This window comes from Rhamphochromis sp. 'chilingali' (genome assembly GCF_963969265.1).
Source record: "Rhamphochromis sp. 'chilingali' genome assembly, chromosome: 10".
Lineage (NCBI taxonomy): Eukaryota > Metazoa > Chordata > Actinopteri > Cichliformes > Cichlidae > Rhamphochromis > Rhamphochromis sp. 'chilingali'.
The window spans coordinates 16,424,275-16,442,515 of NC_137937.1; the positions used below are offsets into that span (position 1 = coordinate 16,424,275).

An 18,241-nucleotide genomic window follows, 5' to 3' on the forward strand; every position below is an offset into this window, starting at 1 on the left:
GACACACGTTGTTTACGACACAAAAAAGTCATTTAAAGACGATTTCAAACGTTTGCATCCCTCAGTTCAATTTAATACATGGCATTTGTCCTGCACTTGTGCGCTTAAAACATCCCCACAGACACGATCGTGCAGCCAGAAGGCAGCACAATATTTACGACTTGTTTTGTCCTTAATGACACTGATTGCATTTCTAGTATCTACAATAATAATCAGCCAGTGCAACCCATCCACTTGTCTGTCATTCAGTTGGCGTCCTCGCTCACTCATTAATGTATGGTACGACAACTAACAAGGTAAGTTAATAGATAGGTGTTGATTATTGTGATGGTGAGAGCTGTTGATTGCACTGCTGATGTGCTGGGTTAATTATTCTGAGCAAATGTCGCGCATCTCTTCTGAATCAGGATGACTTAATTGAAAGCTCTCCAGCCTGTCTCTGTAAGTGGCTGTCCAATCTGTTATTCTCTGTCCTCCCATTTCATCTTTCTATCTGTCATGATCAGCTCCTGTAATCAACTGCTCAAGCCTTCTCTTCCCTCTTAAAGCTTTTTCCATTTTTGTACGTCTCGTATCATTAGCTTATCAACATCTTTCGCCTCACATTATAGCAGAATGTGTTTGCTGAAAACTTCCATTGTAATGCACTTGGAAAATCAATTATGACTCTGTAGAACAACACCGAAACATTTCCTCTCCCATCTTCAACTCGATGCTTCCTTCCTCTTCTCCTCCCGCTCTTGCTATCATCCTGTTTGTGTGTAAGCACGTCAGAGCCATCAACTGGGCTTCGTATCTTATGTTCGCCCCAGGAGATCTTTTTGGGTTGTGCACTAAATTCAATCTCAGTTCCCCAATCAAAGGTAGTTAAAAAAAAAAAAAACAGCAACAAAAAAAAACCTTCCATTGCTACAGCCTCCAAAGCGGCTTCGGCCCTGCTTGGTCAGATAAATCTTAGTAGCTCATCCTTCTCCTATTTTCTTTTCATCCCGGACCCCCTCAGTGGCCTACATTAAAGCCTGGAGATGGCCAGGAGAGATTTAGCAGTTGTAAACTCCCAGTGTAATGTAGCCTGAACCACTAGAAAGCCACCCCGCTAACCTCTCCCCCACCCCCGCCCCTCAGGCCCTCTTTAGCCAAGCTTGGCTCAGCTCTTGTTTCATGTCTCAGTATATTCACAGATCAACTAAGTCACATAAGTAAACGATCGGAACGCAACTCCGTCTGCCTTTCAGTCACTTAGACTAACAAATAGTGAGGGTGCTATGCTGTCTGACATCTGCTGAGGAGTGTTTATCCTCTCCCCTTTAGAGAGTGCAAAGATAAATAAGATGATTCAAGTATATTTTAATATCGGTTTGTCGGGTTAATGCTTTCAATATTTGAACAGAGAAGAAGAGCTTTCCCCCCGGTCTGTGACAAATACTGGAAAAGACAGCACTGCTCTGAACACCTACATCTCTTGAACTCAGGACATCTCTCTTAACACCCGGACCGTTTATCAGTGCGCCTGCTACATTAACCTTGATTCATCTAAATGAAAGCCCTGGTTAGCTGAAAGCTAGATTAAGCGTGCTTTTTTCTTTCTGTGATGAACCCCTGATATTCTACTTCTGTTATTCTTCAGTGGCTGTGAGTTTTGGTTTATCTGATGTGATCTGAAACGACAAAATCATTAATTTGGTGGGCCTGCTTATTTTTCCCCTGTGTCGCGATGTGATTCTATGTATCCCCATTTCTAGGATTGATAATGTGCGATGCACCACTTGGAAACAACACAAGTTCTGTAGCACACACCTCTAAAATAAATGGTCTTCTTCCTGCTCCTGGCTGTCTGATAGACACAGAGTGAGATTGGTTCTGCTGAATAAGAGATGAATCTCTCTGAGTGTCACCAAGCTGCCACGACCTCTGAAATATCATTATCTACAGGGTAGGCAGGTTAACTTCTCTAATATACCCTGAATACAAGAGAGGGGTGCCACAAGTGAACATGAACCTGCTTTATTACTGTTATATCTCAGAAAAGCATGGTTTTTTTTGTTTTTTTTTACTGCAGCTGTGGTATATCTGAGGACATCCTCCTAACATAACTAATGATGTAATCTTTTTTCCATGTGTGTGCTGACCAGTGATTGCACTGTCTTAGTTTGTGATGACACTAGAAATAAATGAGGGGACTCGATCTTAGATTAGTGGATTAAGCGTGAAGGGTTTACAGCAGTCATTTCAAGTGCTTGAGCTTACCATGTCTTGAGCAGATGCTACAGTATTTACTGCTATTTCCCATTTGCCAGCATTCACATAAATAAAAGCTCTTGTCAATATTTTCCCAGGGATGCCAGCTTGCTTTACATTTCTCCATTAAACTAATGAGTATGATAGAAGAGTCCTTGTTTGCTACATTTGTTAAATAACTTAAAATTGTAACTATTATTAGTGTTAAATTGAGGTAAATATTGTGATGTACTAATATGATGGTAATCGTGCCATGCTGTTATCTAGAAACAGATCATTTATCCATCCATTTGGAATCATATATTAATTTATTCATATTTCACTCAAGGTCTGAAACAGACTAAATCAATAATTCAGTTGGAGTGAATGGAGCTGGCTGCTAGTATCCCTCTGGTGGCTTACTGTTGGTAGGAGAAACAGAGGAACATATCAGAGATTCAAGGATTATTGTTTTGTTTGTTCATGGTACTTTGCAGCCAAGCCAAATCTAAACGATATCAGATTAATGATGTTGAGTCAGAGGCTCAGCGGAAAGATTTTTATTCCTCTCAGTTCTCGCACAGATGCTTGGTCAAGACAGGTAGCATACTGGGTAATGCTTTACGGCAACTGTGTCAGAGTACAAGTAAAATCTGAAAATGGGGACGTTTAATAAAGCATTTCTTTAAAACACAAAGATGATGGGAAGCCCGAGAAGCCTCGAGAAAAATAAGTACATCATCACCAGTGGGTTTCAGCTTTTCCACATCCAGTCACTCTGCTGTTATTATAACGAAATGCTACGGCCATAAAGCAGAGAAACACGTCAGCGTGGCTCCTTGGCTTAATCATCCTCAGTGTGTGGTGTTACGGACAATCGGTAATGTCTTTGTCAGTAAGAGTGCAGTAAAACTGATGATGATTCTGGCTCAGAAGAAATTAACAGTCACACTCACAACGGGATCCGTTCTTGAAGACTTCCAGCTCAAACCTTTCTTGACCCTGTTACAGAAACTCCAACAATTAGGCCCCTCCCACCCTTCAGAAATTTTAACAAATCCCATTGGATACAAAGCCGTCCAGTGGGATTGGACGCTTTGGCAGCCCAGTTATGCTTGACACCCTCACTTAAGATCAGTTTTTCAGCTGGCACGGTTGAAATCTTTCAATTCTCCACTGCTGTTCTTACTGTTTGCCATTTAACGTGTCATTGTGAGAGAGTGTGCGTTTACTAAAATATTACAATCTAAAGATAAGATGTATGTTTTTTGTTCATTTAGTTTGTAATGCATTTCACAAATGCATTTTTATTAATGTTGTGAGGATACCTTTGTGTAAATGTGGAGCTATAAAAAGGTGACGATTCTTTCAGTAAAATCATGTTTTACTAATAAAAATATTTTTTTATAAGTTTGCAGTGACATGACGTGAAGGCTTTTACTTCTTTTTAACTGAAATGTTTTCTACCCAAAGACAGGACATGTGACACTAATCATCGAAGTGTAAACGTTTTTTCTCTTTGGGCTTAATAAACTGACAGAGTTCTCTTTCTTGTATTTTTATGAACAGCAGCCGTCACAGTGACCCAGAAAGGTTTCCACTGTCCTGATACAGAGAGGGACTGCAACCCCTGCCTTGATGCAGCCAAAGCATGCAACTTAAATGGGAGCTGCAAGAGGCAACGTGCTTCTTACATCAACATATGCAGCAAAGCAGACTTCAAACCGGGAGAAACTTGCAGCAGGAAGCGCTGCCATAAGGCCCTGAGGGCTTTCTTAGACCGAGTGCCCAGTGAGTTCACCCACCGGCTGCTCTTCTGCCCCTGCCAGACTACAGGCTGCGCTGAGCGACGCAGGCAAACAATTGTGCCCGACTGCTCCTATAAAGATAAGGACAAACCCAACTGTCTGGAGCTACGGAAGGTCTGTCACCAGGACCCTCTGTGCAGGTGATGGAAACAGACAGGGTTGGGGTGGCGGGTTTGGGTATATATAATGGCCAGAAGAACATTTTTCTGTGCGGTATGTGGCTAGTGTTAGAAGTGCTGTGAAAAAGTATTTGCCCATTCCTGATCTTTTTTTCTTTTGTCACACTTAGATGTTTCAGATTATTAAACAAATTTTAATATTAGTCAAAGATAACCAGAGGAAATACAAAATTTTGTTTTTAAATAATGATTTTATTCATTAAAAAAAGCTTTCCAATCCTTCTGAGTCCTGTGTAAAAAAGTAATTACTTGTCTGAATCAAGAAATCATTTAAATAGAGCCTGTCTGACAAAGTGAAGCAGGCTAAAAGATCTCAGAAAGAAACACATCATGCCACGTTCTAAAGAAAGTGAGTCACTGACATCTATCAGTCTTGAAAGGGTTACAAAGTAATTTCTAAGCCTTTGGGACTGCAGTGAACCACAGTGAGAGTCATTATTCACAAATGGAGAAAACTGTGAAGCTTCCCAGCAGTGGACGGCCTTCCAAAATTTCTCCAAGACGACGATCGAAGATCAGTGACTCATCCAGAACCCAGACCAACATGTAAAGAACTGCGGGCCTAACTCGCCTCAGTTAAGGTCAGAGTTCATGATTCAAAAGTAAGATAGAGACTGGGCAAAAATGGCATCCATGGGAAAGTTTAAGGAGAAAACCACGGCTGACCAAAAACAACACAAAGCTCGTCTCACATATGCCAAAAATATTCTGATGAAAACATTCGGTGGACTGATGACACAAAAGATGAAGGGTTTTGGAAGGTCTGAGTCACATTACATCTGGTGTAAAACTAACAGCATTTCATAACAAATCATCATAGCAATAGTCAAACATGGTGGTGGTAGTGTGATGGTCGGAGGCTGCTTTGCTTCTCCATCACCAGGAAGATTTGTTCTCATTGAAGGAACCATGAACTCTGCTCTCTACCAGAAAATCCAGGATGTCTGGCCATCATGTTGTGCCCTGAAGCTCAAGCTCACTTAAGTTAGCGCAGCAAAGATACAAAACACAACAACATGTCCACCTCTGAATAGCTTGGTTTAGGAGTGGCCTAGTCGACTGAGATTCTTTGGCATGAACTCAAACACATCGTTCATGCTTGAAAACCCTTCAGAAGAGAGCCAGTTATCGCAAATGCTTGATTGTAGTTCTTGGTACCAAGGGTGGCACAAACAGTTATATGGTTTAAGGGGCAAATAGTTTGTCACACAGGCCCAAGTAGGATTGGATAGCTTCTTTCCTTTAAAAAATTACATCATCATCATTTGAAAACTGCATTTCATATTTACTCAGTTTATCAAATATTAAGGTTTGTTTAATGATCTGAAACAATAAGAAATCAAGTAGCTCTGTGTATGGATGAGGATACATGCTTCTGTGTTAGCAAACCGGCTTTGGTTATTTGACTGAAAGATCTGGCTCATCTGGTTCATAATAATAGTAAATTAATTGACAAGTAAAAATGAAGCACTGAATTAGTGCATTGTTTTCGATGGCTTTTTCTGTCTTCCAATGTCATATCTTAAAGGTTTTTTTTGTTCTGCCCTACGTTTGCCAGTAACAGTAATTAGACTTTAAGGGAAGCTGTGGCTATTAGATGCAGGATGAAGATGTGAGGCAAAGTTGGAGGAACAGTGCTCAATTAAGCTGAACAAAACATTAGTGAATCACTCTGGCTGCGTGGGGCATCTATTGGATTCAGAGGCCAGATTCAATTCACTTCCACCCAGCCGTGGCATGTTTCTTTGTCTTAGTGCCACTGAAAGCAGGTGAAGCACAACAGTTGCTGCCAAATCAGCTGTCAAGCTCTTTTCGTTCTTTTTTTTTTAACCTCCGTACCGTGTGCTACATCTGGCCATCAACAAGCTTCATGCCCAGCCAGTTGTAGAAGTACTCTGAATTCATTTGTCTAATAGAAAAAAAAATTCCAGTAATTTTAAGCATTTAAAAACTCATTTATGAGCCTAATGGGGTTCAACCAATCATTAGACCCTTGAAAGCTCACTGCTAAAAATAATACTCGTGATATGAAAATTAACAGAAGGGAAAACTTTTGGCTACTTTTTCATTTCCCAGTGTGACAAGTGATTAGGCAGCTGATAGAAGTCTCTTTCCAATTATATTACAAGTGAAAGTCGAAAATAACTGGTTTGTTATCTACTCAAGATCCCTGAAACTCAGAAACAGCCTCTTCTTTAAAAAAGTATTTTTTTTAAATAATTACTGTTTTAATCTTTGTGGTTTTTGTGTCCGAAACAAAAACCACAACATTGAAAAAAAATCACTTAAAGCATCTTTAAAAACCTCATCCGCTAATCTCCTTATTAAAAAACGTCGTAGGTGTGAAAGTCAAAGTGACACACTGTTTTTCTCACTTTTGGGAAATCTCGACACACGCACTTATATTCTTAAAAACAAGAATGATACCATTGCAAACACTGAAATTAGTCGAGCTAATGACGCACAGCATTTTTGGAGAGCAGCATTTCTCTGAACGTGCACTTCCAACCTTGTTCCTCAGAGGTGAGCAGCCTTCGAATCGAGTGTTAATGGCAAAAGCATAATTTCTCTCCACCAACACTAAATCCAATCGCACTGTTAAAGTAGTGAAAGTCTATCACCTCTCCTCCAATTTATGATTGTCTCGATAATTACCTGCTTGCCTGCTTTGTGTAATCTGTTTTCAGGCTGAGTTGCTTTCTTTGACCTTTAGACCCTGAGGTGTCTGTGCTGTGTGCCTCCTTATTGAGAAAGATGAAATAGAACGTTAAAGCTCATTATCTGTTGCTGCGTAATGCCCCACCGAGGTCAACAGCTCGATGAGCGCGTACGCACTCACACAGCGTGGAGGCACCTGTGTATCGACAGAGCAATTCAGGAGCTGCACATGCACACGCAGATCCTCGCGTACAACCAATTTGAGCTTGAACGTAATTCTGATAATCCACTGTTTGTGCATTCCCCTGCAGTGAATAAGTGCTGCCATGCAAGAGAATGTCACTACGATTCAATTACACCGGGCTGACACTGTTCTCAAATTGGTGCTCTTTTTTTTCGTGCTGTGGGATGCCTGTTATCACGCCGTCCTGCGACGTATTCCTCTGTCTGTTGCATGATGTCACACACTACAGGATCGCTATATGTCCTTAAAGATTGTGGAAACCTTTAGCTTTTTTATTTGATCTGATAATTCACTAGAATATTAAGACATCACCCTCTTAATTAACACTTGTTCAGTCGCTCTCTAATTTACTATTATCGAGTATGCTGTATAAGCAGAATGATAAAACTACTTTGTCATGCTAATGAAGACGAAGTCCCCAGTTTGCGGTATGTTTTGCGAAATCCTGGTGATAATCACAATGAACAGTCTTCGAAGGAGCCCTCTTTTTAAACACAGAACACAGCAGTGCCTCGGCAGAGGAAACTTTCATTGGCTCCCTTCTTCCCTCTCAGAGATTTGTTGATAAAACCAGCGGAAGATCACTCAAAGACAGGCCTGTGTTCCCCGGGGATGCCTGTCTGACGCCAAACAGGGGATGTGCAGCAAGCCCAAACCTATTTCGTTTTAACACAAGGGACAGTTTGAGTGAGGGAGGAGGGAGAGATAATGAGACGGAGAGAGGAGGAGGAGGAAGAGGAGGGTCTCAGAATCGATTTGGGCCGCACAACTATACTGCAGCAGGTTGGAGGTCAGTGGTTTGGTCACACGGCTGTGGATCTCTGCAGCAGACTCCACAGGCCATTTCAAATTCAAGCATAGCTCCCTGAAATATACTCTGCTAAAGAAGGGTCACAGCTCAAAACACACCCTCATCTATTTTATTATTTATTGTAAACTCTTAAAGACTGCAATTTCCTACTTTACACTAATAAAAAGCCCTCAGCTACTTTATTTTTGGAGTTTTACCTTGAGCGTGTTGGATGCCAAATTGGCGACGATTTTACCTTTGGGGACTATTCAGATCGCTGCAGGTGGAGCCTAGAGCTCAATCAAACAAAGACTAAATATTTGAAAAGATTTCAAATAGCTAATCTTGGCTTGGGCTTAGATGGCATATTGCTCTGGAAGATTTCCTTCTCTTCCTCGTCTCTGAGGAGGCAATTGTTGACATACCCTGGGGCTGTAGATGGACAGAGAACAAGCATTAAATGGAGCAGCTCTTATTTCTTACAGCTTGTTGTACTTCCACCACAGTTATTACATTATTACCTTCCATAATCCTGCGCAGGGAGACAATAAACAGATTTTTTTTTCCCTATTTCCCTTGCTTCCTCTCCTCTCTACTTCTCCACCTTGTGGTATCGCAATCCTTCCTGTGGATCCAACAGCTATTCATTTGGGACTGCCGAGTCCTCAGAGTGACAATAGGCTATATTTGGATGCACTGTTTTGGGGTACTGTAGTGTGTGTGTGTGTGTGTGTGTGTGTAAGTATGTGTGCACATGTATTCATTCAGAGAAATTCCCTGTCCATTTCCATGTCACCTTATGCAACACAAGCTCAATGAAGCCCATCCCAAAGAGCACTGAGCTGTGTATGTGTACTGTATTGATTGTCTAGGCGATCAATGCAACACTTTTATCTTTGATTTATTTCCCCTGGTCTTCAGGCTCACTGGGTGCTCTTTGATTGAGTTCTTTGGCCACTGGGTTTCAAAGTGGGCAGCAGAGAGAGACAATCGATCCCTGTACAGGTAACCTGACCCAGTTTGAGAGAAATAGTGTTATCAGTCTACTTTTGCTTACAGAAAAAAAAACAACAGGGTATTGCATCCTCCCCCCTCTCACACATACACACAGAGCCCTGAATCAACAGTCTTCTCTGTTGCATCCAACAATTCAAGCCTCCACTGCGGGAGAACAGCGTAGGGGGAATGACTGCCCCACATGGCATTAACCTGAAGTTTCTGAGATGAAGCTGAAAGAAATCGCAATGCTGTTGCCCTTTTATCTGAAGTTTTGCTCTCACACATTCACTCACATATACCTTTGTTCTCTTGCACTTGTGAGGAACCTCACCATGATCCCTGGTCTCTAATCCTTAGCTTTCCAGTCACACGTAGGTCAGTTCTGCAGTTTTAATAAGCATCCAACACGTATATGCGTGGAAGCTGTTTTCTCTGAAAATGAAGTAATACAACATCTACAGGAACAGCGGCCACAGAGATATAATAACTATTTCTCAGGAAGATGACTACTACAGTGTGTGTGGGAATATGTATGTATGTATTAATCTGTTAAATGGTCCATTATGTTCACATTTATTTGGTAACTTAGCTTTCTCCTCCAGATGCTTTGAAGCTAAAACAATTAGCTGAAAAACATAAAATCCCTCTGAGGTAAGTGGAGCAAAGTCTGGTGATAATTCTCTGCTGCTTTATCACTACTCCCTATCTATTTACTCCAGCAGTTCTATGTAGTTAAAGCAGTAGCTTTCTAGAACATCAACCGGCATGATGTAGCTTTAATATTATTCTACTTTCTGGTCCACTTGGTGTCTACTTGTTAGACATTCAAACATGGTGGAGATATTGTGATGGTCTGAGGCTGTTATGTCACTTCAGGACCTGGATGACTATAACTGAAGGAATCATGACTTCGGCTCACGACAGAGATCTGAAATGCAGTTTCATTCACCTCTGAGTCTCTCAAAGAAAACAAAACGAAGTGGCCTAGTCCAGCGGTCCCCAACACACGAGCCACAGTGGTCCGTGAGTCGTTTGGTACCAGGCCACAAGAGTTGAGGCTCGGGTGTGAAATCTATGGTTTTCAGGTTTGTTTTTCTTATCTAAACTCATTTTCCCAGGGTCTTTTCCTGTGTTGTAGTTGTGTGTCTTATTTTGGAAGAAAGATTTACATGTAACCATAGCGACCAGAGAGCATTAAGGGGCAGAGAGGAGGATGTTACTCTCAATGTTGTTGGCGCATTTCAGGAGGACGCTGCTAATAAAGTTACACAATTACACAGTGAATTAGAATGCATTATTATATTTACAAAATACCACAGTTTGTGTCTTGGTCGTATCATTTTATTTTGTTGTATTTATCCGCAACACCTTAAAGGCCGATCCGTGAAAATATTGTCTGTGGTGCAAAAAAGGTTGGGGACCACTGGCCTAGTCAAAGTCTGGAGCTGAAGCCAACTCCAGTGTAGCTGAATTAAAATAATTCCCCAAAGAAGAGCAATGTGAAAATTTCACTGGTATCTCAAACACTTGAGTGCAGTTCTTGCTCCCAGGGGTGGCACAACCTTTTATTGGGTTTTTGATTTGAATAGATTTGAATAGCCATGAATAGATTTATTCCTTTAATAAATGAAATCATTGTTTAAAAACTGCATTTTGTATTTACTTGGATTACCCTTGCCTAATATTAAAATGAGTTTTTGTGATCTTAAATATATGCTGAACAATAAGAAATCAAGAAAGCAAATACTTTTTTCACAGCACTGTACCTTGTAGTGTAGGGGCAATAACAAGTTTGTGCAAAACAACAGAGGGTATGCAGATAAAATTGACATTTCTTTGACTGTGCTGGACTGTGGCCTACTTGCCACTATAGAAAGTTTAATACTTAAGTGTATACAGGATTGATTAGCTGTGCAGCAACAAACTAAACAAACTAAAATGGAAGAAGAAATACTTAATGAATAAAGCAAGGCAGCTAAAACACCTTCTATGTAAGTTTGTATTCTGTATCATTGTATCCAGTGTTAATATCTAATTATGACTTATATTGCAGATTTAAATCTAAATCCATTCTTACAGGTAAAACTAAGGTTAATCTCTTTAACACTACTGAAGAAGAAAGGACTGACTGAGCTGTCCTCGCTTTCCAGAATTTTTCCCACTCTCAACATCTGAGGACAGCGTATAAAAGCATACGCGTAGACAGAAGATCTTCCTTACTTATCCTCAAAAGTCTGGGCTCAAGGCAATACCTGGACTCTGTCTTTTTTCTGGTAACATTACAAGCCATCGAAGTGAATGTCTTTTCTGATAGTGTTAAGCTGGCTTTGCAAGCAAAGCGTGTGTCAATTGGCGACCTTTTCCTTGTGCATAGTACAGTTTGTGGCTTTAATCAGGCATCGGCTTCAGCGGATACGTGCTTAGCTTGCTGGATACACATGAGAGCACCACAAGGAGTGAAAGAGAAGTAAAAGAGAGTATAAAAGAGTAAGGGAGGTAGAGGGAGTGAGATGGGGGACTCAGTGGAACAAAAAGAGTTGCGCATTTCATTCCAATGTATGGATTAGTAAATGCATTTACTTTCCTAATTCTAATCTCGGAGGGAACATGGTATAACGGAAAGCTGTAGTGATTACTAAATGTTCTCGGACCAGAGAAACTTTCCATAGCTATAAGTACAGTCGGGGGAAGTAACCCTTTCTTGTGTATGAGCTGGAGATGATTATATTGCTTGCAACTTTGCTTTAAGGGTCCTTTTTAGTTCCTCTTTCAGCGTAGGTACTCCTTGAGTGTGCTCCAGTGGTACCATATCTATTATTAATGCCAACATTATCAATAGGGCTTCCGATTTATCTACTGTACGATCGCTGTGTGGTTTTGAATGTGTCAATTAAGGCCGACTCGTTCACCTCTTAATCACTGTTACTTTCAGATTCTCTTTATACTTACAGAGACTTGCTAAAAGCTGCTGCATGTAATGCTTTCTATAAACATTTCCACTGAATCATTTTGCATGTGGCTGATATTTAATTATTATTATTTAATTATTGGTAACAACAGTACGTCAGCATTTTGCTTTTTTTTTTTAGGAAAAGTGAATCTACTTGTTTAGTATTTAGTATTTTAGTATTTATTTATTTATTGTCATTGTCAAGAACAATGAAATTGCGTTTGGGGCTTCCATACAACCCAAAAAAAAGAAGAAAATAATAAATACCCCTTAAAACCCAAGTGTACATATTTAACCCAGTGTGACTCCAATGCAATAAGACAATCCTTAGCAATAATGTTCGTAGAAATTCAGACAAAGACCTGAGAAACATGACAAAATACAACAATGCAACCCATTCAATATTATTGTACTGTGAGATATGATATCAGATATGATAGTTATCTATTTAAGAAAGAGAGGGGGGGGGGCAGGAGGGGGAAGAGAATAAAGATATGATGCACCAATGCAGACCAGTTCATTGCTATTAAGAAGTTGGATATGGTTATTGTCCGTGAGAGGGGGGCAGAGAGTTCAGGAGCCTCACAGCCTGTGGATACAGGCTGTTGGCCAGTCTGGATGTTCTGGCCTGTATAGACCTGTACCTTCTCCCTGAGGGCAGCAGATGGAAAAGGTGGCGCGCAGGGTGATGTTGGTCCCGCAGGATACTGTGCACCCTCCTCAGACAGCGAGTGGGGAAGATATTACTGATCTCTGGCAGACTTGTTCCAATAATTCTGCCAGCTTCTTTCACCACCCGCTGGAGTGCTTGCTGATCGGCCTTGGTGCAGCTGGGGAACCACACTAGAAATCCATATGTCAGAACGCTGCTGATGGCACAGTTGTAGAAGTTCAACATCAGAGATCTGGGAATGTGTGCGCTCCGCAGTCTCCTCAGGTAGTAGAGGCGCTGTTGGGCCTTCCGTACAACTGAGGTGATATGGTTGCCCCAGGACAGGTCCTCGGTCACAGTTACCCCCAAGAATTTAAAACTGCTCACCCTCTCCACCGCCTCACTGCCAATGAAGAGAGGCAGATGGTTGTTATGACCCCTCTTCCGGAAATCTACAATGATCTCCTTGGTCTTTTTGGTGTTTAAGACCAAGTTATTGTCGTGGCACCATGACTCTAGTTGTTGCACCTCTGTCCTATAGTTTGTCTCATCATTGTTGGATATAAGTCCGAGCACTGTAGTGTCATCTGCAAACTTAACAATGAGATTGGACGCGCAGGAGGAAATACAGTCATGGGTGAAGAGAGTGTATAGCAGAGGGCTCAGAACACACCCCTGAGGGGCACCGGTGTTGACCACAAGGGTGGAAGAGGTGTTCTTACCCACTCTGACACTCTGTCTACGGTTAGTGAGGAAGTCCACAATCCAGTTGCACAGAGAGGAGTTAAGTCCCAGTTGGTGGAGTTTGGGACGGAGTTTGTATGGCCGGATGGTATTAAAAGCCGAGCTGTAGTCTACAAAGAGGAGCCGTGCATAGGTGTTCCTGTGTTCCAAGTGCTTCAGTAATGTGTGCAGCACTGTGGCGATCGCATCCTCGGTTGACCGGTTCTCCCTGTATGCAAACTGGTGCGAGTCCAGGGATGGTGGAAAAGCAGCTCTGATGTGTTTAATGACCAGTCTCTCCAGGCATTTGGCGGGAATGGGGGTGAGTGCCACAGGTCTGAAATCGTTCAGACATGTGACATTTGACTGTTTTGGGATGGGAACGATGGTTGCTGCTTTGAAACAGGATGGTACCAGTGAACAGGACAACGAGGTGTTATATATAGAGGTGAAGACGTCCGCCAGGTCCGCAGCACAGTCTTTTAGCACCCGGCCCAGCACTCCATCCGGCCCGGCCGCCTTCCTGGTGTTAATGCTCCGGAACACACGCCTCAGCTCATGAGTGCTCAGGACCGGAGCAGGGTCGGTTGAGGGGAGAGGGGACAGGACAGGAGAGAGAGTGTTCACTTTGACTGGTTCGTTTGTCTTTTGGAAACTCAAACAAGTACAACTTTAAACAAACTATTCACTTTTTATCAAAGCTCACACTGCTGGACAGCGTGTGCCATATATCAAACATCTTTCAAAATTCTATTTTGTTTTATTTATATATTGCTCGTTCACATCTCAAGACATTTTGCAATATGTTGTAAGTTAAATATGGGCTTCTACAATATTAGATAAGGAACCCCAACATTTCAGCTTTGCCCATTGAGGAAGCTCATGACAAACGGAGAGGAATGTCTCATTTTAAACAGAAAGAGATCTTTAGCAGAGCTAGACTCACAGAGGAAAAGCCATCTGTCACAACCATTTTGGGGCTGAGGGGAAAGCGAGCACAGAGCAGAGGAGGACAGAGCGAAGGAAACAAGAGGAGAAAACAGAGTGAAGAGAGTAGTTGAGAAGCACTCCTCAGTACATCATGGGAAGTCTTCCAACATCCTGAGCCTTTAGCAGTTTAACTAAGGGGTGGTTCGGTGTCACCTGATCCAACCCTAACTATAAGCTTCACAAAAAAGGAAGGTTTTAAGCTGATTATTAAAAGTAGAGAAGGCGCCTGTCTCCTCAACCCGAGCTTGGAGCTGGTTCCACAGGAGAGGGGTCTGATAGTTGAAGGCTCTACATCCTATTGTACTTTTAGTCTGAGAGCAAAGTGCTCTGTTGGGATGATATGGTACTACAAGGTCTTTAATATGTAATGGGGCCTTATCAGAGAGGAGAAAGATCTTTTAATTGAATTCTGGATTTAACAGGAAGCCAATGAAGAGTACGTAGCTTTCTTGTCCCTGTCAATACTCTGCAGTGTTTTGGATTAACTGAAGTCTTTTTAGGAAGCTTTTAGGACAATGTGGTGATAATAAGGAATTACAGTATTTCAGGTTAGAAACAGCAAATCCATGGACTAGTTTTTCAGTATAATTCTGAGACAGGATGTTTGTAAATTTTTCAATATTAAGTTTCTTTTATATTCTTCAACTCACAACAACAGTCGTCTCAAGGTGCTTCATACTGTAAGGCAGCAGTCCCCAGCCTTTTTTGCGCCATGGACCAGTATATGTCCGACAATAATTTCACGGACCAGCCTTAAATGTGTTGGATAAATACAACAAAATAAAACCAGTACTGGTACAAAAAAGAAAGATTTATTCATAACACACGGGAAAAGACCCAGGGAAACCGAGTTAATGATAAAAACGATTAAAAAATAACGCTAAAAACCCTGAAAACCATAAATTTCACACCAGCAAACGACTCACAGACCAGTACCGGTCCGTGGCCCGGGGGTTGGGGACTGCTGCTGTAAGGTACACAACCTACAATATTAGAGGAAAAAGCAAGTATTACACAATCCCCTATGTGCAAGCACGTGGCAGCAGTGGAAAGGAAAAAGAGTTTAATAATTACTAATGATTAAATGCAATAGTGGTGTTTAAACACAGGGAGGGCGAAAAGAGAAGTAACGCTCAGTGCATCATGGGAAGCCCCCCGGCAACTTAAGTCTATTGCAGCATAACTAAGGGATGGTTCAAGGTTCCTTACAGTGGTGCCAAAGGCCGAGGTAAGAGGCCAGTGAAGTATGTGGTTAGTCACAGTGTGTCTCTGGTTTTTAGAGCTGAATACAATCATTTCAGTTTTGCCAAATTTATAACTTCCCTTAACTGATTGCACTTAACAGAGGCAACAAAACAGAAAACATATTGTCAGACTTCCCTTGATGTATTGTCAGAGTTATTACTCACCATGGAAGAAAGAAAACACACTTGATGGGAACTTGGTATGGGTCTTTAAATGAAGTCATAGTCGTTACTTTTCATAATAACAAAATCAAATCTAACGGTGACAAAGGTATTATTGAATTGAATATTACTCCTGCAGACTGGGAGCAGATTGCTTTGTAATGTCACCGGTACAAAATGAGTTCACCAGCAGTGTTTGTACGTTCAATCAAAATCCAACTCTTTAAACTGAGCAAATGCAGAAGAAAATCAAATCTATCTTTGAAAATTCTGATATTGATTCTTCTTCATATGTTAAGATCCAATAACTCAGCACTGCTAGTTTACAGTTTTGTGACCTGTAAAATGACTTTGAATGCATGAGAAACTGAGGCGGTAAAATAAGCACTGATATTAAAGCCAGTTTCCTGGTCAACAGCATTACTATCGTCCATACGCTGCTCTCTTCAGATGGTCTATCAGATTTCAAATGGTTTTGATCTTGTAGTTAATAATGCAGGACAAACTGTGTCACCAGTCAGTTTTTGTTGGTTTCAATTCTCTGCTGAGTAAGGGGTTGAAAGGTTGTTTCATTTGACAGCTAAGCTAAACTGCCTTGCGCTTTGACTCAATGCCATCTGTGCACAGTTGGCCTTTTAAAGCATTGACTAGGAATCCCAGTGAGTACAGTAGAACTAAACGAGGCAGGCCTCTGTCCAGACACATTTTGGAGAAAATAGCAATGGGTGAAACAGACAGTCACCTCTGACTAGCGCCATCTCAGGGTCACCGGAAGAAGCGTAGGGAGAGAAAGCAGGAAAAGGAGACACTGCAAATTGTCTGTTAGTCGTAAGAAAAAATAACTCTGACAGATGTTATTCTATTTTAATCAAAATATATTCATAGCACTCCACTCACAAGGTAAGTGCTTCATTGTTAGGAGTTTCATAATAGTTTTTTGTCATGTATTGAGCGGTGCAGAATAAAAGAGTGTCAAAACGGTTTAATTGTGAAGAAGAAAAAAAACAACAACATTGTCGGGCCGCATTGTTTGCTTTGGCGTTTAACAGCTAGTGACAAAAGAACTGCTGAGTGCTGTCGACCGAACCACGGTAAAATTTACATGCCATGAATTTGCACATGAGCATCTCTAGCTCATGGCAATTGGTTTACACAAAAGTGACAACAGGACATTAATGAAGAAGGAGAAGAGAGGAGAAGCGAGGAGAAGATAAGGTCAGATGAAAAAAAAAGAAAGAGGCGAGGTAGCAGAGGGGAAACATCTTTTGTTTTTTTCTTATTTGCTTCATGTAAGAGATATTATGTTGGCAGCTATTGTGTCATGGTTATTGTTATGCTTTCTGTAGATGACTGAGCGATATGGTCTCTAAAGACTCTCTAGGCTAAAGACTGTGGGAAGCGATAAGAGTGAAAAGCCATAATTTCACATTTAACAGAAAGCATCAGCCGTAGAAAAAAACTCATAATTGTAGACAGAGCACAGAGGGGAAATTCTCCAAACCAGCCAGGACTCTCAATGAACTGTTGTTTTTCAAATGAAGCTATTAGACGACTTTGGAGTTTGATAACTGTTTTTCCTTGTTCCTCTCCTCCTTCGCAAGGAAATGGTTTCCAAGACTGACAGTCATCTGATTTAAGTCACATTGTTTGTCATGGGCATCGAGTAATAGGAATAAGAATCCATATAAAAAGCCATTAGTTTTCTATTACTGCCAAGCTGGATGGACAGGCAGTCAGCGCTCAGCCGAATCACTGTGTTTAAAGTGTCAGGTTGGTTGAAAGAAGTCTACCTCTGTGGGAGCTCCCCCTGCCACTTCCCTGGGGGCTGAGTGGCTGAAATGACCATAAAACTCTGTTGAGCTAGACAGCCTGTAATTTCAGCAGTGAGAGGCGCTTTGCCGAGGTATAATGGAAAGCCCGTGGAAGCCATGAAATGCGCTGCATCCTGGTGTTGGAACACCATTGTCTGAACACTCAGGACACCTCTCTAAACTTTAAATTACTGTTTTTAAGCCATCATTGTCTGAAAGAGCTCTGCTTCTAAAAAGAAACACGGTGCTTGTTCAGTTTCTTTAATCTTCCGTGGTCTTTGCCATTCTTACAGAAATCTGACGTTCACATTCTGTATTAGTACAAAAGTAAAAGACCTTTTGCCCATAAGATACGGAAAAATGGCGCTTCGAAAGGTTGCTTTGTGTAGGCACAATAGAGTTGTTCTCTCTCCCCTCTGTCGTATCTTTTTTATCATCTGTACCATGGTTGTGGGTACAAGTGCCTTTTTCACTCTGAATGGAAATGGTTGAGAGGGGCCTTCGAGTGAGGAGGACAAGTGCTGAGAGGGGTTGCTTTGCATTTGTCTGTGTATGTTCTTTTTTTATTATGAAGGCTACTTATGTATTGTGTGTCGCTATTCGATAGTGCGCGTTTCTGTGTCTACACTCGTCTCTGTGGCGATGGCGGCGCGAGCATAGCGTGGTCAGTTTACTGAAGCGAGGTTTCACATGTGATGTTAGCAGCATGTCATGTCGAGAGGCTCTCTGGGGTGATTTGTAAGGAGGGTGGATGGAGATGGAGTAATGAAGTGTGTCTGAGTGGGGTTTGCTGCTGGAAGTCCAAGCGCCTTTT

General features: G+C 41.5%; 1 protein-coding gene across 3 annotated transcripts in view; it reads left to right on the forward strand.

Annotated features, from left to right (window-relative positions):
* Positions 1 to 18,241, forward strand: part of LOC308404955 (GDNF family receptor alpha-2-like) — a 71,388-nt gene that overhangs the window by 34,124 nt on the left and 19,023 nt on the right. For all 3 annotated transcript variants that reach the window (XM_080895281.1, XM_080895282.1, XM_080895283.1), the window contains one exon: positions 3,787 to 4,165. In XM_080895281.1, coding sequence (XP_080751407.1) covers positions 3,787 to 4,165 — 379 coding nt within the window. The remainder of the gene's footprint in view (positions 1 to 3,786; positions 4,166 to 18,241) is intronic.